Consider the following 22,772-nt stretch of genomic DNA (forward strand, 5'->3'; position numbering starts at 1 on the left):
GGGGAGTGGAAACAACAAAAGGCACCCCCTGCAGTAGTAGAGATCTAATATTGGCACCCGAAGCAGCTGGCGGGCTGTCTCCTGTAATTTTAGCGCACACTGATGCAGAGGAAAGATTTAATGGGCATTGGTCGGCGTACCCTCTTCTGAGGGCGTAAAGGAGACAGAGCGAAGGGAGCGTAGAGGGAGGGGAGCAGAGGGAGAGGACAGTGAGGAGAGAGGGAGAGAGGAGGGCAGCGTGTAAAGGGCTGCTGTGGATCAGAAAATAAAGTCAGGCAACTATGTGGAGCAGCATGACTCTTCTAACACTTGGACTGTATCTGCCTCTGTGGTTCTGCTATGGCCTGGCTCAGTCCTCTTTTCTGGACAGCTTTATTTCATTCCCAGCAGGTAAGAACATTTGTATCCTAAATGACCCTGCATGTGTCTGTGTAAATGTGTGTATCATACTGTACATACAGTACTGTGCATGTGCAGGTATTAAGAGGGATGGGTTGGGAAAGCATTGATACTAAAGCATCTAGTCTTTGAGTTCATTTTAAGCTTTCTTTCTTTGTAAAATCGACTTGTTTTTATTTTCGTGTTGTCCATGAGGTGGGCTGGAAATGCCTCTATAAATAGCGAGTCCAGCTCCAGTCGTTCAGTGAGACGCATAGTCACTTCATATCTGTGTCCAGCTCTGGGAACTCTACTGGACGGGTGTCATGATTTGATAGTTTGCACCTGTTTCCCTGTTGCTTATGCTTCTTGTGCATGTTTTTTTAATCCTTATCTTAAGTCATAACAGTATCTATCAGATTTTTTTTGGCAACATACTAAATAACATCCACCGTAGTAGCCCATGCATGTCCAAGTGTCATTAAAATGCAAGCATATTCTCCTCACTTTGATAAAGGAACAGTTTATTTTCAGATTTCACAGCTAACACAACCTCCTCTGACTCTCCTTCTAATTTTGACATCCCTGCCCGTGTGACTGGCTGCATGCACCCCTCGCACAGCTCTCAGACCCCAGGAGCAGCAGAAGAGGTTCAACCCATGCTGTTTACTGAGTCCGCCTCCACCCCCACTGTTTCCTCCACCCCCTTCACTTTGGCGCCGCCACGCTCACGTGAGTCAAAAGTCATGTGACTTTCTATTGTGGAATATCTGTGTGTTGATATGTCCTTGGGTGGTGTCCAGTTGGCCCAACTCTTGCTGTCTTTTGACCCCTGAATGACACCTTAAAAACAGTCTGATGGTGGAAAACGTTTACAGGCGGACACGGCTGAACAAGTCTGAACTTCAGACAAGCTTTTCCAAACCTTATTAGCAATGTCAAGTTAATTCTGTTGACTCTTTGCTATCTTCACAGATTAACATTGTAAAAGAAATATAGATATATTTTAAAGTATTTTTCATTGAACAGATTGAAGGTGTATCATCCAAAGATGGAGGGTCAGAGCCTGGCAATGAGGACAAAGGTTCTGCCTGTGTTCGAGGCCTTCCTGGGCCAGCTGGTCCTCCTGGCCTTCAGGTACAGTCCCACCACAGTAGGTCTTTGACATCTCCTCGGACTGTTTCTGTGTCATGTTGAGGTTTGTGTTTGTCTTTAGGTGTTAAGAATGAGTTCTCCAGCTCTGTATGACCCCCATCTCCTCTCCAACTTGAGAGGTCCTGCAGGGCAGGAGATGGGGATTTCTCTGGCCCATGCAACACAGCAGCCCATTAACGCTCTACATTTAGCTCAGACACAAATAGCCTTTTTCCACTGGCTGCCAGTGCGCTACACATCATTCTCAGAAACTGTCCAAAGAGCTGTCTGCCTGGAAAGGCATACAGGGCTGCGTAAATTCCAGGGATTACCAACACAAGCATGTGTCTGTTTGTTTGTGTACTCTAGTGATGAGAGATATTAAGACATATTGGTTCAATAGGTTCTTGTGGGCCAAATCTTGGTCTCTGTGAGCCAAGCAGACTGTAAGTGAAATGCAGATTCCAAATGATTGTATGAGCTCTGCCCAGCTCAGACTGTACCAGTCCCAGCTGGACTGCAGCAGCGTTTCACTTCATCAAGAGAGACCCGCGAGGCACTTTTTAAATCAATAGTGGCCACTCAGGCTTTAGCTAATTGAAACTGCAGCTGTGGGCTTCCAGGAGCAGGCATGGCTTTGTGGTGGGAGGTTGTGGACAAAAAACAATTTAGATAAATATCTCTGTGATTTATGAGCATATGTCGAATGTTTATTGATTTGTATGATCATCAGGGTCCACCTGGACTACCTGGGATAGGAGGGCCAAAGGGAGAAAAGGTAAGTAGTTAACTCCCCTTTGTTTAGTCTTATTTAATGCTCTCATTAAACATTTTACAAGCTGCTCATCATTTTATAGATTAAACTTTAATAGACCTGTTGCAAATGAATACAAGATGCTTCCTGGAAGTATATTAAACAACTCCTGTCTTTGTCCCCTCCTCCGCATCCTGTCGCCAGGGAGAAATCGGAAGACCTGGGCAAAAGGTGAGAGTCTCCATTAATCACTTCATACTCCCGCTAATTGGATTTACTCAAAAATGAGATACATCTCCTCCGCCTGCTCACTAGCTGTAACTCAGGGAGTGCTGCCACTGCCTGGCTGTGCACATCACGAGACTGTGAGCTAGAACAACCTTGACAGGAGACAGCACAGACACACTGTCAGGATGCGAGGGATTCAGAGATGCTGAGATGGCCTGTTTTGATGGCAGGGGGGAGTTAACATGCAAGTCTCCTCTCGCTGTTGACCCTTCAAAGACAGCCAGCCTCTCTGTCAGATGTCCCTCCCTCTTTTTTTAAACACAAACACAGCGTTCTTGAAGGCTCATGACACAAGGTTTGATCGCCTGAATGATCAGACGCTGTGGTCGAGCAGTAAAAGCGGCCTGCTGGGAGAGCTTCCCTGGCCGGTGGTCTGACTGAGCAGCTTTGCAGCACCGCAGTGCAATTTAGCTTAGTGCTTCAGCCAGGTCATAAATCATTTTATTTCCCACAAGCACGGGCTCCTGTTCTATATACAGCCCATCATTTAATTAAAGAGAGCAAAGTGACAGGGCTCGTTAAAGTCATTCTCCCCCTACATGTGCTGCAGTGTCAGATAAATACTGGAGCAAGCAGCCTGTCAGCTTAGGCAGCAAAGAAAACAGGCTTTTATTTTATAAACTGATAACTACAATCGCTTTAATAGTCCTTATAAGGTATCTTAAGGCATTAAAATGTATGTCCTCTGGTAGGGTCGGACGGGTCCTCCTGGACTTCCTGGGAAGCAGGGACCAGCCGGATGGCCAGGACCAACCGGACCCAAAGTGAGTAAGTCAGACCTCATAATGTAGACAATATAACAGTGATACAAACACCAGACCAGTAAGTGCAAAACAAGGTAAGATCCCCAGCTATGATTTATTAAAGGCCAAAGAACATTTTGAATATAAAGTTTGTATTATTTTTTCATCTCTGGGGTGGGGGTATGTTTTGGGACATGTCTTCAAAAAATGTACACAGTTATCACATTCTCGTTAATTCCTTTGTGTCAGGGGGAGAAAGGAGACTCCGGGCTGATGGGTTTGCCTGGAGCCAGAGGACCAATTGGGCCACGGGTATGACCTACATATGAAATCCCTCAATCTGTAATGATCTCACTTTCACCATAGTTTATTTTATATGAAATAATTTGTATTGTTGATCTTAAATTGTAGGGCTTGCCTGGCTATAAAGGAGAAAAGGTATGTAGCTGTTTTGGAAATGATCATAATCAGTAGTAAATCCAGTAGTATGTTTTTGTTATCTGTGATTTAACACAGAGTTGTCTTCTTTATCAGGGCTCTCGAGGTGATCGTGGTGAGGGGGGAGTCAAAGGAGACAAGGTTAGCAGAGTTTCTCAGCCTGAAAGTTAAAATGAAAGAACAAAGGTGAATTCACTTTGTTTGGAATCAGTTATGAATTCCTGCTCTTTCTTCACAGGGTGCAATGGGCTTCCCAGGAATGCTTGGACAGAAAGTGAGAAACATTCAAACCAGAAGGATAATCAGACATGCTTGGTAGAATTGGATCTTTCCAAATCTGACAAAACTGAATGCTGAGTTGTTCTGATTTTTTATGTTTTCAGGGTGAAATGGGTCCAAAGGGAGAACCTGGAATACCAGGAAACAGAGGACCCACTGGGCGACCAGGGAAGAGAGGCAAGCAGGTGAGGAGTTTTTAAACAACCAAATATATAAGGGATAATGTATGTTTCTCAGGTAGTTATAGGTGAGTGAGACAAGACTTGTCCACCCTTGGCGTCAGGGTCTTGTCTCACCCTGTCAGGATTCTATTTCCCATCACTACCTGCTACCCATACATTATCCCTTACTTATATTAATGGGCCTTAATGGGGTGCTTAAGAAGAACATACAAATATCTTTTGTTGTTAAATAGATGTGAAAATAAAGAGCATGCATGCAGACTCGAGTGTCATTGAGTTCTGCTGTGCACAGGGCAGAGAACATTTTAAATCCAAATTAGGAACTGTGACTGAGGGAGATTACTATTGTTGCAGATATGGAACAATCATAGTTGAAAACATGCATGCAAAAACTAAAGAACCATATATCTGTGCTTCATAGTGTGTTGATAATTTATCCTGTAAATGTTATTTATGCATCAATGTTGAGTTTCTCTGTTCTCTGAAACATTGTTTTAAATCTCTGCACCCTGTGCATTGTTGTGATTGTGTTTCAGGGAACGAAAGGAGACTCAGGCAGTGTAGGTCCCATGGGACCTGCAGGCCCACAGGGACCTGCCGGCCACCCTGGCCCTCCTGGTTCACCTGCCACAGGTCAAAACTTTTACCTTTTCCTTTTTCTGACACATTCAAAACCCCTGAGAGCATTTATTTAAAAACAGACCTGCTTTGTACTGAGTTTACTGATTTATCTTCATTCACTTTAAAGTAGTTGGTCTGTGCATGGCTCTTCACACACTCTGTACTGTGAGTGTGTGAAAACCTGCAACATCAGTGTGTTGAGAATCAAATATCTCTGTCAGCAAAAGGAAGCACACTATAGAGCTGTGCAAGAGGTTGCAGCAGGGAAACTTTATCTCCTGAGGTGAAACAGGACGCTCTCACCATGACATCACACTGCTAAAAGTGATTCACAGATGGACAGTCTCTCTTACTCACAAGTATTACTGTATGTCACCAGATAATTCATGTGACATTTCTAATCTGTGATAAGGTTTAAGTTTGACTTAAGTTGACTGAGTTTGTTTCTTGACAGATTCATAAAGGTCCTGTATGTCCTGACAAACAGCATTTCTATCATCTGTCATAGCCTGCAGCCTCATCAGAAGTTCACTTTGTCTCTCTGAGACTGAAACACTTTGTTATGTGGCCCAAACTTGTCAACCTCTGCTTACCCTTATCCTGTTTGTATTGTATCTATGTCTTCTTTTTTAATGGTATAGTGTTTCCTCTCTCTGTGTGTATGTTAAGGCCTGTACATGGTGGGGACGAAGGGTGCACGAGGTCCACCAGGGCCTCCTGGAAAGTGTAACTGCGGCTCCCTCAGCAGTTTTCCTTATGATGATTATCCGTCCAGAGGAAGCTATGCCAAAGTACCAGCGGTGAGGGATTCATTGACCTATTTAATGCAACAACACAGTGTGATATGGATCCTTTACATTCAATACTCAATCCATGGACACACTGCCTATGTTTAAAGAAAGAGAAAATGAAAACGTTTATATCAGAATCAGAAATACTTTATTTATCCCAGGAGGGAAATTCGATAAGTGTAGTATAACTATAGTAAAGTATAGTTATATTGTATGTATCTAAAATTCTCCGATATGTAACTTATAACATTTTGGAAACATCCACCGCTGACACCACCCAATGTCAGCTGGGATAGGCTCCAGCCCCCCGCAACCCCAAACGGGATAAGTGGTCCAGATAACGGTAGAGACAGTGGATGGGGTTTTTAAGTCTCATAATTTTGGAGTTAAGGATTTAAAGATACAATAGCTTTGAAAAATACAACTTTTGCAGAGGTTGCTGTCAGACAGTATCTGATGCTCATTACGTCAAGATTTCCCTCCGACAGCAAGTTCAACTTCCTAATTCAGAATGCTCACTTTGCTTTCATTCAGATATTCGTCGTGAGTAATGAGGAAGAACTGGAGCGTCTTCACACAGATAACGCTCTTGCGTTCCGCAAAGATCAGAGATCTCTCTATTTCAAAGACATCGATGGCTGGCTGCCAATCCAGGTATCAACTCATGGACTAAAATCTCAATCTTCTAGCTTTTTTCAACATTTTCATCTTCAAGCAGTTATTTCTCATATGATCAATTTCTTTAAACTCTGTTGAAGACTTTCCCATTCCAGCTGACGCCGTTCCAGTCCATGGAAAATGCTCCTGATGATGAAGGTTACTGCGGTGATGGGATTGTGCAGATTTCCAGTGGAGAGGAGTGTGACGACAGAAACCGAGTCGTCACTGACGGCTGCGTCAGTAAGTCATGTGTCCTTGATTGGTGGTCTATAATAGCTCCTTGGTTTGCATTTTGCTGTGCACAGATAACATGACCCCTCCACCCCTGCTGTCGCCTCTTTGCACAGAGTGTAAACACGCCTACTGTGGAGACGGTTACCGCTATGAGGGGTCCGAGGAGTGTGATGGAAAGGACTTTGGATACCAAACCTGTAATTCATATCTTCCAGGGTAAGCACACTGTTAAAGTATATAATGACAAAATGTTTTTTACTGGTTAAACTTACTGAAAGTATATTCTCTTCTGTTATTTCCAGGTCATATGGTCACCTCAAGTGCACACCGTACTGTGTTATTGACTCAACAAACTGCAAGTACTTCACTTGAGCAGGAAGCTGGAGAGTGCAGCGGGATCCTTTGTGTGTTATTTGCTTGACACATAACAGGAATATTTTCTTGCAAAAAATTAATATCATTGCACCAAGCAAGAGACTCTGAAGAAAGAGGCAGCCAGTGATTCTTTGACGAAAGAAAATCAAAACCACACATGTATATAACTCCTCTGTACTGCTGCTGAGATGCCACGAAAGCTCCCTGGAGTCACAGCCGATCAGTGAAGGTAGAAAACCTTTGCCTACACTTTGGAAAATGCACATTACAACTGCACTCTGTCTTAACAAGCCATGCAGGACTCAAGACTGGCCTCCTCACCACACCCAAATGGACCGGAAACACCCTCTGGATGTAACAGTTATGTGACAGCCATGCAGACTCTTAATGAAGTGAAGGAGGAGCAGAAGGAGCAGTAGCTGGGCCAGAGGCGTTTTGATCTTGACCCAGTTACTGTTAAGGAAAAAAAAAGAAAGGCGGTGGGACATCCAGTGTCATGGCCTCAGGTATTCTGCTGCAGTGTGAATGACAGTGCACAGCATTTGCATGAGGCTTGGATTACTTAGACCACGGCAGCAGCTGTCACTATCCAAGCATGTAACCCATCACTTCACTTATTATTGTCACAACAAGGTTTGAACTGTGGTGTGCCAATATCACATCCACAAGTTCAGTTGTAAAGGTAAACCCATGCAGGCACATACGTACTGGTATGAACACATGATATATGGATTATGCACTTGTAATATTTTAACAAGACTGTTATTCTAGAAAGCCATATTCCAGGGCGTTATTAGCTTGTGGAGGCACCAAACCTGACAGGGATAGTTAGCCTGGACAAGGTTTTGAAAAATCCAAACATTTCTCAGGAACCAACAGGTAACATAGCTCCATGCATCACCTTTCACAGGCATCCACCACTACTCTTTGTGAAATTAAATGGCAGTGACTGTACACTGAAGCACACAGGAAACTCAGACAAAGCTTTGAAGTATCTGACACGATCGAGTCTCCTCCCTCTGCTTCAGCCAGAAATGAAATACTGTATGTGAAGGCTTGAAACTGTTACGTTCTTAATTTCCTCACGGCACAGGAAAGGCTGGGACAGTCTGTTTAGCTGCTAAAGGTGGAGGGATTATTCAATTCCAACCTGCTCTATGGTCATTACTGTATTTACTCTAATACCTCTCTATCCAGTCTTTCTGTCTTACAGTGTAAACATCAACAGAGAAGCTCAACAGTAAACTTAACGGTGTAGTTGTAGTCCACTGTGTGTGTTGGGTAAAAATGACTCTGCTGATATATAAGCTGACGTTTCATAAGCTAGTGTATGAGTCCTAGTGCCAAGGGAGACTTTTCTCAGCCATACTTCGATGTAGTCAGGTGATGTAAAAGCAATTGAAAGATGAAGACTGTTATTGTGTTGTCTCTGCATGCTTGTGCTAACACGCTAACAAGTGTGTGAAGCACTTTGTAAATTATTAGCATTCATCAGCATAGCAGGTGTCTTAAGAGGTACTGTATGTGTGACACTTCTTATATGATACTGAGAAACTGTGCCATGCACAATTTGGAAACTGTTGAATGTGGCGTCTGTGGCCTGTGCTGTTGTGCTGTATCCTGTCCTGTGTGTGCACAACACTGTTGAAACGTAACATGCATGCGGTAACATACTGTAAAGCTTTATGAAATATTGTCTGCACTGTGACCAGGATAGTCATTTTGTTGTATTATTCTGATATGATTTATACAGTAGTTGTGGGTAATTTTCAGAAGAAATGGAAATAAAACAATGATTAAAGTCACTCAAAGCTTCTCATGCTGTTTTGCACACATGTATGTTTAAAACCATGGGTTCATCAGCAGCTCTGATTCCTGTCTCCTGTAAGAAAGCGGTGACAGTGATTGGCTACTGTGCAAAAAGCCAACAGACAGCGGTAGACATGCTATTGATGTTCCTTCAGAGCACTCACTGGTAGAAAAACAAAAAGCAGATATCCATCAAGTGGGAAAAAGATACTGTCAGCAGCTTCCTGCAAAGTGCTGCGTTAGACTGAATGGTAAACAGACAACCCTGAACTCTTGGCAATTTTTTTTCTCACTCCATGAAACCCCTCAGAGAAGAGTTAGTTCCTGGAGATGTGGCACAGTGATACTGGTCGGGCACAGGCAGCCAGCCAGTGTTGCAGCAGAGATGTCCAAGGCTAGATTCGAGCATGTAACTCTATTAGCAAGCCGTATTTCTTTTCTAAATCACATCAGGACCATTTGTCTGCTGAGATGCCCAAGTAAAAGCTTACCCTGGCGTATTTATTCCATCATGTGAATTCCCCTGACCAGGCCAATCAGATTTGTACCACAGATGTCTCAGTAAAAATGTCACTGGAGATGCAGAGGGCAGCCTGATCCTGTAATGAAAAGATCTGCCATACACATGGAAGAATCCCCCAAGTAAGGTATACTATTTTAGGAATTAAAAATCCTAAAACAATTCTTTTAAAGAGCTTATAATGATTTATTGTCACCATTTTATGTGGATGAATTCCTCTCTCTCAAAGACCAAGGCCATGAAGTTCTGCTTGTAGTAAGCAGGATCTATTCTGAGCTCTCGCAGGTATTAACTTGATGAGTGAAACCAAACACTTTTTCCAACAAAAGAGTTATTTTGATGCAGGTTGTATGGTGTAGGATTTTCCCCTGAGAGGGCGATGCAAAGGAGGCCACAAGGACAGGAAGCAGGCAGGGACCCAGCTGTTGGCCCTGGTCGAGTGAAAATCCCTGACCTATAGGCAGGAATGGCTGGCATGTAGGGTGCCGAGGTCCTGGCTGAGGACACACTGCTTCTGCACATGTGAGACACTCGTTTAACACACAGCAAGGAATGCAGCTGTTATTCAAGATCAGTGATACTGTAGTTTGCACAAAGTAGTGTAGAAATACATGACTTAGGGCCAGTTTAACATTAAAGTTCATGTGAGTCTTAATAAATAAAAGCTTGATTGAACATTCAACAAGACTGAATACAAAAAGGTGAAAAAAGGTGGCTTTTTTATCCTAGAAAGACTATAAACATAAAGAGGTTGTGTCCAAGAGCTGAGATACAACCCACGCGAAGCAGAATCCTCAGCATAACATCAGCCACTACATCAGGAGATTGAGAGCACCTGAGTAGGAAGCAGTTGGGCTTACAGGTGTGAGAGCGGAGCATGGTCATGTTCTCACACCTGTGACCCCAACTTTCTCTTACCAAGGTGCTCTCAATCACAGTTCACAGAGAAGACGTTGTGATAGTAGATGGATTTAAATTTTTAGGTGTAGTTCTGGATTCCAGACTCAAAATTAGAAAGCCATGTCAAAAAAATTACCAAGACAGTCAAAAGAAATCTGAATTGCTTCAAGTTTATTAGGCATCATATACCAACCAAAGCAGCACAGCTTTACATGCATGCATGCAAGGATTTTTGCACATTTGTCTTATTGTGTCACAGTGTGAAGCCAAGCTTTCTTGACCGTGATTGAACCTGTATCATCTCTGTATAACCAAGCCTTGAAGATAATGGATAAAAGACCCAGGAGATGGCATCACTTCCACATACTGAAGTAGTATAAACTGCACAGCTTTGATAATCTTGTTAAATTCTCATGCCTGAAACAGATTTTTAAATGTTTGCAAAACTAAAATATCTGTCACCAGGCAAAATAGCATAGGAACACCTGAGGCACAACTAGTGGCAATTGTAAAATCGCCCACTGTAAGACCTGCCTGAGGCAGTCGGCTTTTTCAATACAAGGATCTCAAATGTGGAACACATTATCAACGGAAATAAAACTAACACAAAATATAAAAACTTTTAACAAAACAAAAGTGGGCTAAAGTGACATCAGAGGTGTGAGCATTTTTAACTCTTCTAAATGATCTATAACTGTGTGTTGTAAATGTATGTAACCATGATGTAAATAATCACCCTCTGGCCTTCTTTTATTTTTCCCACAATTGTTATTGTATGCATGTGATTCTAAGTAAACTTGAAATCTCTCTATCTTACTAAAAGCCTAACTAGGGACAGTAATTGGAAACTAGCAATAGCTATAATCTCTATATGCAAAGCATCGGTTACTACAGCTGTTTGTAACAGGCAGAAGTTGTACTCTGCATTGTCCCTATCAAATAAACTATATAAATACATTTGGCCATTTTAATGAATGCCTTTTACTTTGGCCTTTTCCTTTTTTAGCCATTCTAATGAAGGCTTTTTCCTTTTTTAGCCATTCTAATGAAGGCTTTTTCCTTTTTAAGCCATTCTATTGAAGGCTTTTTCCTTTTTAAGCCATTCTATTGAAGGCTTTTTCCTTTTTAAGCCATTCTATTGAAGGCTTTTTCCTTTTTAAGCCATTCTATTGAAGGCTTTTTCCATTTTAGCCATTCTAATGAAGGCTTTTTCCATTTTAGCCATTCTAATGAAGGCTTTTTCCTGTTTTCCAGAACAGTGACTAGGCCTTTTTGCACCTTTTTGAATTCTTTGTTAGAACTTTCGTGCTCTCCAGACTCTCTTTTTACTTCAGGGACAGAAAACACACTTGGACAATTAAGTTATTTATTATGTAAAAATCAAATGGCATCTTAATACAATCTTAGAAAAAAACAAATCAAATGTTTTTATTACAATAGCATATTTTCAGGATTAACAATGGACTCAATCTGAAACAGAAAAAACAATTTTTACATCTGCTGTTGAAACCTTCTGCTGATGACCTACAAGAAGAGCTATGACTATTTGCAGTCATGGAAAAGAAGGGTTAGATTAAAGGTAAAAATACTTTGTGGTAAGTCGTGGTTACAAAAAAAGCCCTAGGAGGATGTTCCTGCTCTGTTCAAATGGCTCAGTGGTTCTGTGAACAAACTTGAACCTGGCCGGTACGTGGAGTCTCACCACTCATTTTGTCTTTGTTGAATCGACATCATAAAATATTGAGTACAGCTGGTTACGACACTCGAGTGAATGTAGGACAGTGTACAGACAAGATGGTGAAGGTTGGTGTTCATCATCAGTACAGATAAGAAGGACGCAACGTATCATAACTTTCACAATCTATCCCCTGTTAGATTATTACATTAAATTAATACTTGGTCTTTGCCCATGATCAGTTTCCACTGGCACCTATGTTACTTGATTCATAAAACCATGCATTCAACATGCTCAATGAGTACAAATGTCCATACATTCACACAAAAGCTAAATACACACGTCCTCAAGATGACAATGCGAGCTTCATAACTTAAGACGTAATAAATAGACACTGTGAAAATGCAAATTATGCATAGGTTTGTGCAGAGAACATCCACATAAATATTCAGCAGTTGTCAGTGCTTCAACAGCCACGCTGTTTTATTTCAGTCTTGAGTGTTGTTGTCCCGCATGCAGCGGAGGCTAAAGCCGGTCAGTTCCTTTTTGGTCCCAAGAAAAGTCTCCAGAATAATAACTCATAACATGTTAGTTATGTTTAATTGTACATTGGCAAACTGAAGGGTTAGGATTAAACTTTCAGGGAAGAAACTAAATGATTATTGATTATATTAATCAAATATATCTGTATATGATTTCCTCTAAACTTCATAATCAGTGCAAGACAATACGTTTACTTCAAACACAAGACGTCAGCCGGTATGTAATTCCATCACATACTTGAGGCATATATTGGGAGCTGTGTTGTAACAATTTGACTTTTCAAAATAGCGCCTTTTGTCGGCTGAAAGTAGCCCCCTGTTTCATGAATCCAATCATGATAAAATAATAATAATAATAATAGTTATAATAACAACATTAATAATGATTGCATCCTGAAAGGATCAGAAAGGATGTTACTGGAGCCAAACTCCCTGTGCTTATGTACCTCAAACATTTACAGTACATAGAAAGCCACACTACCACAACAGAATGCACCTGAAATAGCCACCATCAATCATTATTGTTGAATTCTGAAAACCCCTTCACTGTCCCTTAAACAAGACCAAGGAACTACACTTTGTCAGGCAGTCACGCCTTCATTGTTAATGCTTGCTTTGCTCCTTATGGATTCTCAAACACAGACATCAATGCCTCCTTCATAACTAGACCCTCTACAGTCGCAGAGATCCACTGGAAACACTTCACGCTGACACAGGACACGCTCACACTATTTAGTACACAAGATGCACTTTGATGCATCTGGCACCTTCATTCAGCAGTTAGACATTAGTCTGCCCCCTGCGGTCAGGCTCTGTTCTTCTTCTAAGCATGGATCGTCTCTCTGTTCAGGTTTCACACCACTTCATCAGACTCCAGGGTGTACTCTTCATACAGAGCATCTAGAATGGCCAGCTGCTTCTCCATAGCAGGAAGGTACACTCCCAGGTCTCTGTGCACGCCACTGGTGAAGCCGCTCTTCAGCTCGTCGCCCTCGTTTGACACCAGGGCGGCAGAGAAGCTTTGATATGACGGGGCAGCTCGCAAGGCCAGCTGGGGAAAATTGATGCAAGAAAGGGTCAGACTCAAAGCACAGATCAGCCCTGGGGAGTAGAAGTACAGGTGAGAGAGTGTTATACGTACAGCAAATACGCCTCGCACAACCCACCCATGGTACTGCCGGAGGGTCTTTCCGTAGGCGTTATCTGGGTGAAAGAAAAGACAGAGCATGATTTATCAAGACACTGAAAATGAACAGAAATCTGTGTATTTTGCTCTTTGTAGATTTGCTGCTAAGACGCACTCAGTGCTCCCTGGATGTCTTGCACTCCTGCGTTGACCTCTGACAGAAACTCTTTGAGGAACTTCAGGCCTCGTCGGAGCCACAGCAGAGCCTCTGTAGCCGAGTTGCGCACCTTGGCGACATCGGTGTGGACTTCATGAAGAACGATGGACTGTAGCGTGGGGAAGCCGTCGGGGTCGGACATCAGCTTCTGGTGGATTTTCTTTAGGGACGAGAGACAGAGAAAACAAAATAAAACATAAACAGATCAAATTAGTTGTGTCGTGATGTCAACGATTAAAGGAGTTGAGAGACTTGAGTCTGATTTTCTAGACAAGAAGTTGTTATGCAGTATTTTCCAAACAGAAATGGAACAGAGGGGAAAGATGTAATCATTAGATAGGTGGATCTCTGGTTGATGTAGCCTATGATGACACTGAAGCTGGAAGTACATGGCCAAAACTGTCATTTTAGACTTTGTGGATTTGGCTGTCAACAACATTTTAAGCTTTGTACATGAACAAATAATCCCAACAACCAAAAATCCCAATCAAATATGGAGAAATATTTACCCCAAAACATGTATCTATGATGTAAAACATTTAACGTACTTACTTATTTGGCTTAAGATCTGCCCTAAAGCAGGTTGCTCTTCTATCTACCAACCCCACTAACCTTACTTTGTCTTCCTTTTTGTACTGTTTTTTAAACCTCCAAATATTAGTTATTTCATGTTTTTCATTTTAAGTAAGTTACACTAAACTTTTATTAAATGTGCACAATGTAAAAAAAACATTGGTGTGGTTTGTGAAGTAAACATTTCCCTGAAAGATAATAAAAACGGTTAAAAAGAGTATTAAAAATATGTATAACTATGACGTTATTTATATACTAGAAGTGTAAAATTATTTTCAAGACAATGTGTTAGTGACTTATCCACTTACCTTGATATTTCCAACAAAATCCATTTTTACTGGTGCAAACACTGTGGACCCCAGTTTGTCTGAGAAGAGAAAACCAATCATCACTTTTTCGTTGCTGAAAAATAAGTTGTGTGTCTTTCTGATGCTTTTTGTTTAAGTGATTGAAAAGAAGAAGGACTGTGGGTAACAACTTATACAAAAAACATTGTATTTATATACATATAAATACTTAGGCTGCAAATGTAATCTAAAAAAATGAACGTCTGTGCCTAAATGAAGATCTAAAAGCCAGTGTACTCTCATTCTGTATCAAGACTTTATGGGAGATGTGTTAACATGTCTGTCTTGAGCACAGCTGGAGGTAAACAGGCTGGGTCAGGTAACAAGCTGTGGTGTTGGGGGTATAAATGTACTTAGAATACCACAGATAATAGAGATAGAAATTCACAAGGTTTTTAAATTGAATAAGAGCATTGTAAAAAAGGCAGCTTGTGCGGATTAACTTTACCAATTACCAGAGCACTTCAATCTCCCCTCATACTAAGTCAATACAGGCTCTGTGCAGATGTTGCTTATCATGAAACACAGGATAAGAGTGCCATTGTGACTGTGAGTGACTTCCTTATCCATGTATAGTAAACAGAGACGAGGAGACACACAGCTACAATACTGTTTGATAATAAACATTTTTACAACAGACAGATGCAGAAGGACATAATAAAAGCATGGAAGGAAAGAGGGTGATGAATTAAAAAAGAAGAAGATCCACCTCATTAAAGCAAAAGGGAATGAAAGAGCATGCAAAGATGACAGGAAAATAGAAGAGAGAAGAAAGTTGTCCCCATAAGGTCATAAAGGGTGACCACGTGTGTGGCGTCAGGAGGAAAAGGAACAGATTAAGATGAGGAGAGACTAAAAGTGACCGGCCTACCTAATACAGGCACTATTGCATAGCATGAGTCCAAAAACTCTTGAGTAGGGATACCATTGTCGTCGTCCAGTCTTATATCACTAAATCTAAAAAAAGTAGAACAGATTCAGACAGGAGAATATATTAGAGGTGAGTCTTCCATTTCAGATTTTATTTGATCAAATCAAACAGAGAAAGAAAAGGATACAAACTTTGAAACAAAGCCAGAGAAATGATTCACACACTGTCATGCAGTCCTATGCCTGACAATTCCTGAGACTATTCTGCTACTTTTTCTCTAACTTAACAAGTTGATTCTTTTCTTTTTCGCTCTAAAACTATTAAAAATGTGAAAACTGTGGTCCCTTTTCTTGCAGCTGAATACTGGTTAATGAGAGAGTTATACTGATAATGCTTAGGGTTGTAGTTCAGTATTACACAAATGATTAAAAACACTCAAGCCCATTGGTCAAGAACACTCTTTAAAGGTCTTAAAAAAGGAAAGTAAAATGTACTTATGATACAGAGTGAAACAAAATAAAAGCTTTACAAACCCAAAAATCAGTCGAGGGCCTCTCTGTGTCATGTGATCAAGAGAGAACACACTAATATAAAACACTTATCATGACATCTTGATTCAGTTTTAACTTAATGTACATTTCTTCTGTGTAACACTGTTATACAATTAATAGTATTTCTTTAAACTAAGTACCTGTGCAGCGAAAGTGCAGTGCCTCAAAGACAAAAATACTACAAAAAGCTTAGATTGGTTAATCCTAATACTGTTAGAGTGAAATATCAGACCATCAAACAGTAACTTCAGACAGTAGTTATGTCTCCTAAAGGATGTGACCTTCCTGAGTAGCATTTTCATACCTGTGACTCATTGTGCTGAAGAAAGTGTCCACCTGCTCTGTGTCCTCCTGCTCTGTTAAATCTCTGGAAGTCTCTCCTTCCTGTTCAGCCTCGTCTTGGTCCAGAGCAGCTTTGAGTTGGTGCTGAGGCTGCACAGCGTCCACTTCCTCCTCGTTGTTGTTGTCGTGCTCCTGACTTTGGTCCAGTTTGTGCTGCTCCTCCTTTTCTGTCTCCTTTTCATCATCTTCCTCTTCACTTTTGTCACCCCCCTCTTCTGGTTGCTCGTAGTGTTCGATCTCAGAGGCGGTCTGGGTAGTGTCTAATGAAGGGTCACTCTGCTCCTCGTGGACTGAGCTGTTGCCGTTTGCTGCTTCGCTTTCTGCGGGGGACAGACAGAAAAACATGATCACAGCATGTCACCTGGGTTGGACACCAGAAAGCAAACAGAATACAGTTTCAGTCAAAACACCTATCACAGCAAGTCGAAAAGCCCACTACTCATCAAATGGCTTGGATAAAATACTTAAATAAGCACTCTGGAAACATGAAACTAATGCACATTAAGCTCTCTTTACCACGGGCGACAACCAGCAGACCTTTATCTACTTTACAGCAAATGTATATTCATGAGAGCATGTTGGAAGTGAAGCACTAAAGGGTATAAATATTCAAGTACGACGCCCAGTATCGCTGCGGGGTGTGTCAGGACGTGTGACAGGTTGTAGTTGTGACTGATAAGCCTTGGGCTTTGTGAAAATGAGGACAGAGCAGCCAGGAATTCTGGAACAGCAGCACCAGCATAGTTTGAGCCTGGCTGAAGAGTTTCTCAATACTGTCTCTTTATTTGATCTGGCAAAACAGACAAGATCATCATCATTATTTACAAACCAATAAACTGCTTAACTCTTTCATACCTCCCTAAACCATGCCTTAATCTTTTCTCTTTATACATTAGACTTAAAAATAATTACACTAATATACATTTAATACCACTAATCATACTTAATAATAGGATAAGATAAGATAGTCCTTTACTCGTCCCACAACGGGGAAATTCAAGTGTCACAGTAGCAAAGTAGACAGTGCAAATTTTTTTTTAAATTAATTAATAAAAAAAAAAAGAAAAAGTATATATATATATATATATATATATATATATATATATATATATATATATATAAAGCAAACAAGAGCCTATAAAGTAACAATTATTAAAAAGTTATTAGCAATTAAAATTAAAATTTAAGAGGTAAAAAATAAGCATATCTTACAACATATATATATATATATATGTATTATTGGTTATATAGTCTGACCACTGCAGGAAGAAAAGACTATATATATATATATATATATATATATATATATATATATATATATATATATATATATATATATATATATATTAATTAAGTTTATGTAAGAGTGCTAGCAGGCACTAAATGCTTATATCAAGTTGGATCCAAAGTAATTTACACTATATGCACTGTGACAGAAAAAATAGTAACAGGACACCATTATAGTTACACCTTTAAATGTGTTTGTTCCCCTGTGGGAATTGTGCTCTTTACTAAGTTTAAATCATGTATAAAGTAGAACATCAATAATGTAGTTAAATGAAACTATTCAGAAAAAAGACAGGTCTTTATATATGTGATCCCCAGCAGTAGCCTCGGAGTGCACTGCTCAGAGAAATGCAATAATGTTACTAGATATCCATCACTGTCAAACACCAAAAGAAAAGAATATGTCAAAATCACTTCAGATGATGTTCACAACAGTCTGTAAACCCCTTTTGTTCAGTAAAGTTGGGTTTGTCCCCTCTGAGTGTTGTGACTCCAGACTAACCTGAGAGGGAAGAATGGGGATCTGGTCCATCAGGCTCATCTGGTCCCTCTGCTCCAGAGTCAAGGCTCTGGTTGTCATGTGCAATTACCTCTTCTGAGTGTTCAGGCAAATCTCTCCATCTGAAAGAAAAAAGAAAAAAATGTTGATTTGGAGAAGTCAAATAGGCACTTTTATCTACTGCTATTAGAATGTAACAACATGACAGTTTCTACCAACAGAAACATAAGAAAGGACTGGACTGGGCACTATGCTTATCATCTTTTATAGTTAATGACATATGGAGAAGAAGGGTGAGCAACACAAATATGTAATGACAGCATAAAATAACCTACTTTTCTCCTGGATTCTGATTTAAATGATTGACAGGTTTAATCTGTTTGGGAAAAGGAAACAGTAGAATTATGAACACATGATCATTTTTTAGGCATACTGCTGATACTAGATGTAGGTGAGTTATCTGATTGATACCTTCTGAGGTTTGATGGCTGCTACTGGAGGAGATCCTGGTGGACTCTGCGTTGTCATATCCCCACTGAAAGTACGATTTGCTATCTGCATGCATTCTTCTAGAGTCTTAAGGAAAGTGGTGCATGTAGACTTCACCATGTTTCCAGTGTCTATGCCGGGCTGAAAAGGGTTAACAGATATAAACATGTGAGTAAGCAATGCCACGCTACCAAACAGCATCCTTAATATATAATTATGTTGTTTGGCAACATTATGACAGATTTTTTTTTTTAAATCACACAAGCTAACACTTGTAACTTCTGAGCTCTGTAAGTAAGCACACACATATGGTGGTGGCAGAGAGGCGACCCTGTACAGCAGTAGCACACCAACAGGAGCTTCTCTAATTTCGTCAGCTCATCCAACTTTAACCTTACCTCCGCTGTGTCTCCTAGCTCATCATTCTCCTTGATTTTGTTCACTTGCTGTAGGAGAAGGTCACAGTACAATCTGAGCTCTGACATCTTAGTTTTCAGTGCCTCTGTGTTCTCTTGGAGTTCTGTAACAGCAAAAGAGTGAACATTTATGAAGCTGTTTCCAGAACCACCCAATGTTTAAATGCAATCATACTTTCAATTTGGTAGTTATGACATCCAAATACCCTTTTCTCTCTTTGTTCTGTTGTCTGTAAGGCAGGCTTTGGCTGTTCCCAGTGCCACCAGCCATTTCTGCCTCTCTGCAGCATTGATGGCTCTGAGGTAAAAGTACTGCTCTCCTGGTATGGTCAGGTCAACTCGTGTAGAGTCAGATGAATTAACTATAGAACACAGCATCAAAAAAGGCAACATGTTTTTGACACACAATGGCATGAGTAAACACAGTGCACTGACAGAAGTGAATCATACCATCATATCTTCTGGGAATGTCCCAAGCTGAGTGCTTTCTGGAAGGGTGTCCATGCTTCCCTGAGCACAATCTTTAACACTCAAATACCTCTGAGTTTTGATGTTCTATATCTGGGCCGTGTCTCTTTTTTGGAACATAGAAGCGAGATTAAGCTGCTACAATTACTCTTAGTGGCAAATAAGATAACAATTACAAGGAGATGGTTAAGCCCAAGTCAGCCTTCCCTGGATGATTGGATTGGAATAACTCTTGAGATCTTAAGGATGGAAAATTGACCTATCAATTAAGAATCCAAATGGACAAATTTGACCAAATTTGGAACAACTGGATTATATTTGTTACCCCTAAAAGAGCAGACTTGATTTGATCTCACTGGTAATATTGTATCGTAATTTAACTATTTAATTTCTGTCTAATTATTGTTGATTTTTAACCATAATGGATGAACAAAATCTGATCCTTGGTTTATGACCTTACCTTCTTTGGACTCTGGTTTAGGCTAATTTAACTTATTTCATGTTATTTCAAAGTACTTCTTTACCTGTCTTTGTACAGGTAGTATTTTTTTTTATTTAGAATTTTTGGATCTGTGTTTAGGTTTCTATATTTACTGTCCTTACTGTCTTGTTGTGTCCTTGCTATCTTGTTGCATCCTAACTGTCTTGTTGTGTCCTTACTGTCTTGTTGCATCCTAACTGTCTTGTTGTGTCCTAACTGTCTTGTTGTGTCCTTACTGTCTTGTTGTGTCCTTACTGTCTTGTTGTGTCCTTACTGTCTTGTTGTGTCCTTACTGTCTTGTTGTGTCCTTACTGTCTTGTTGTGTCCTTACTGTCTTGTTGCATTCTAACTGTCTTGTTGTGTCCTTACTGTCTTGTTGTGTCCTTACTGTCTTGTTGTGTCCTTACTGTCTTGTTGTGTCCTTACTGTCTTGTTGCATTCTAACTGTCTTGTTGTGTCCTTACTGTCTTGTTGTGTCCTTACTGTCTTGTTGTGTCCTTACTGTCTTGTTGCATCCTAACTGTCTTGTTGTGTCCTTACTGTCTTGTTGTGTCCTTACTGTCTTGTTGTATCCTTACTGTCTTGTTGTGTCCTTACTGTCTTGTTGTGTCCTTACTGTCTTGTTGTGTCCTTACTGTCTTGTTGCATTCTAACTGTCTTGTTGTGTCCTTACTGTCTTGTTGTGTCCTTACTGTCTTGTTGTGTCCTTACTGTCTTGTTGCATCCTAACTGTCTTGTTGTGTCCTTACTGTCTTCTTGTGTCCTTACTGTCTTCTTGTGTCCTTACTGTCTTGTTGTTAAGTACCAGTGTTTCATTCACCACGTCAAATTCCTTGTGTTTGTGAGCTTACTTGGCAATACATCTTTCTTGAATCTTGAATCTTGAATCTTATTTCAGGATGGCTGATGTTGTGTTTTTATGGACTCAAAACAAACAAAACTGGAAGGACTTTTGTTTTTTATTTTTACTAATGTTGCTATCCTTTTGTATCTACCTGTCCATTCCAAATAAAGATACAATTAAAAGAAAAGAAGAAGTGAATCATACCTTGGATTTCACAAACTGAAATCTTAATGCTGCCCTTGCAACCTTTCCAGGCATCCTCTTGGGAGTCATAGTAAGACAAAGTTCCTCCATCTAGCACAAACCAGCGAGGCTGCCATCCTGAAAATAACAATTTAACACGTTTAAAAGGACTGTAGTGAAAAAGTAAAAGCATTTGATTCTGTAATAATTTAAGTCATTTAGTAAAAGTAGAAAACATACTGTCCCCTGAGTTAACTCTCTAGTTATGTTAGCTAATCAGTTAAGTCAGATTAAAATGACAGATGGTTGGAAACTGCCTCAACCAGCTAGTGCTACCACTGAACACTTCATAAATCAAGCTTCACTTGTGTCCTTTAAACAGATTGTTTTACTTAATAAGAACATGATTAGTTTTATACGACACACAAGATCCGACACTTGTAAGCTGTAGCTAGCTAACGTCGTTACCATGCTAGCTAGCTACAGCTTACAGAGCACATGAACCAAACACACACTCTGCAGAGATCTTACCGCTTATGTAGTTGGTCCATTTATATAGCATTCCTTCCATTGTGTTATTGTGTGATTCTGCCGCTCATTACTTGTTTATCTTAAGGAGATGTGATGCCCAGCTGATTGCAGAGACTCCATCGGGCCCGATGTGATTTGTGGAGTAACGTCCTCAGCAGTTCATCCTCACTACGGAACTAAAAGTGCGTGAACTTCTCCGTGAATGCGGCTCTGAGCAATCACCAGAGCAGCTGAACACGTCCCACCCATTTACATCAAGAGGGGTTTAAGAGTGTGATGACTGACACGTAGACTGACCAATCAAAAGAGACACAATAGGAAAAGGGGCGGAGCCTAATAATGTAGGTATCCAATAGAAGACAGAGGAGGGCGAACAGCTGAACAGAGGCTGCGTTCTTTGTAGAGATGGGATTTATGGCTCTTTGAAGGGAACTGGATCTTGAGGAGCAGTTCCTTTCAAAGAGCCGTTCAAAACTAAAGACTGGCTCTTTGGCTCATTGTTATATTTATTTAATTTTTAGAAGTCAACCAGGGGTAACTCGTTTTTATCAAGGAAACATTCACTGGTAGCAGTTATAAGATAATAGTTGGATAAGAATAATTCAAAATTTACACATCCAATATATATACTCAATTGGTGGGAATTATTCTGAAATATTGATTATAATTTCATTAGACATTGTAAACATTCCATAAGTTGGTGCCATATCCCCATTCTTTGACAGTGAGATCACTATTTTGAATTTTCGTTCTCCTAAAAAACTTTGTGGCACTACAAGAACTACGCAGGCTACAGATAACTTCCATGCAAAACAACTTTACTGTAAAACTTTCCACACAAGAACATTTTAACAATACAGAAAAAATATAAGAATAATAAATAAGAATAAATAAATATGTAAATAAAAAATATGAATACAACTAGAATAAGAAAAAAGGACATTATAAAAAATGTGAATGCAAAAATGTATGACTCCACCTGGTGTTTCTGAACTACTTTACAAACAGGAGCTCAGCTCCTTGACTGGAATCCACGTCAAAACAATGTAAACAATAATAAAGTGTAGACAATAAGTGTGAACAAAAGACTCATGGGGCAGGTGACACGTGAAGGTAGTGTGGGCAATCTGCATTAGTGGTGGGTGTATTGATTCTGTGGTATCGACATATTGATATTTACACGCTACTCATTTGAGTGTCGATTACTCTAATAAAATATCGATA

The 22,772-nt window shown here is 40.3% G+C and overlaps 2 protein-coding genes across 2 annotated transcripts; one reads left to right on the plus strand and one right to left on the minus strand.

Moving 5' to 3' along the window:
* Window positions 1-275: 275 nt before the first annotated feature.
* colq (collagen-like tail subunit (single strand of homotrimer) of asymmetric acetylcholinesterase) lies at window positions 276-8,644 on the plus strand. Its single transcript, XM_034698150.1, has 17 exons — window positions 276-390; window positions 1,001-1,110; window positions 1,408-1,515; window positions 2,246-2,290; window positions 2,471-2,497; window positions 3,247-3,318; window positions 3,547-3,609; window positions 3,709-3,735; window positions 3,832-3,876; window positions 3,974-4,009; window positions 4,119-4,199; window positions 4,733-4,829; window positions 5,487-5,617; window positions 6,143-6,262; window positions 6,367-6,508; window positions 6,616-6,718; window positions 6,805-8,644. Exons 1-17 carry the CDS (start codon window positions 282-284, stop codon window positions 6,872-6,874), a joined length of 1,386 nt encoding a protein of 461 aa, XP_034554041.1. The 5' UTR covers window positions 276-281; the 3' UTR covers window positions 6,875-8,644.
* A 2,865-nt stretch (window positions 8,645-11,509) lies between these two features.
* plekha8 (pleckstrin homology domain containing, family A (phosphoinositide binding specific) member 8) lies at window positions 11,510-21,783 on the minus strand. Its single transcript, XM_034698100.1, has 13 exons — window positions 21,549-21,783; window positions 21,039-21,155; window positions 19,248-19,403; window positions 19,024-19,145; window positions 18,608-18,766; window positions 18,472-18,512; window positions 18,140-18,258; window positions 16,313-16,670; window positions 15,458-15,543; window positions 14,548-14,606; window positions 13,625-13,826; window positions 13,465-13,526; window positions 11,510-13,374 (listed from the first exon to the last, which is right to left on the minus strand). Exons 1-13 carry the CDS (start codon window positions 21,586-21,588, stop codon window positions 13,177-13,179), a joined length of 1,719 nt encoding a protein of 572 aa, XP_034553991.1. The 5' UTR covers window positions 21,589-21,783; the 3' UTR covers window positions 11,510-13,176.
* Between the last annotated feature and the right edge of the window lie 989 nt (window positions 21,784-22,772).

Source organism: Notolabrus celidotus, chromosome 12 (genome assembly GCF_009762535.1).
Source record: "Notolabrus celidotus isolate fNotCel1 chromosome 12, fNotCel1.pri, whole genome shotgun sequence".
Lineage (NCBI taxonomy): Eukaryota > Metazoa > Chordata > Actinopteri > Labriformes > Labridae > Notolabrus > Notolabrus celidotus.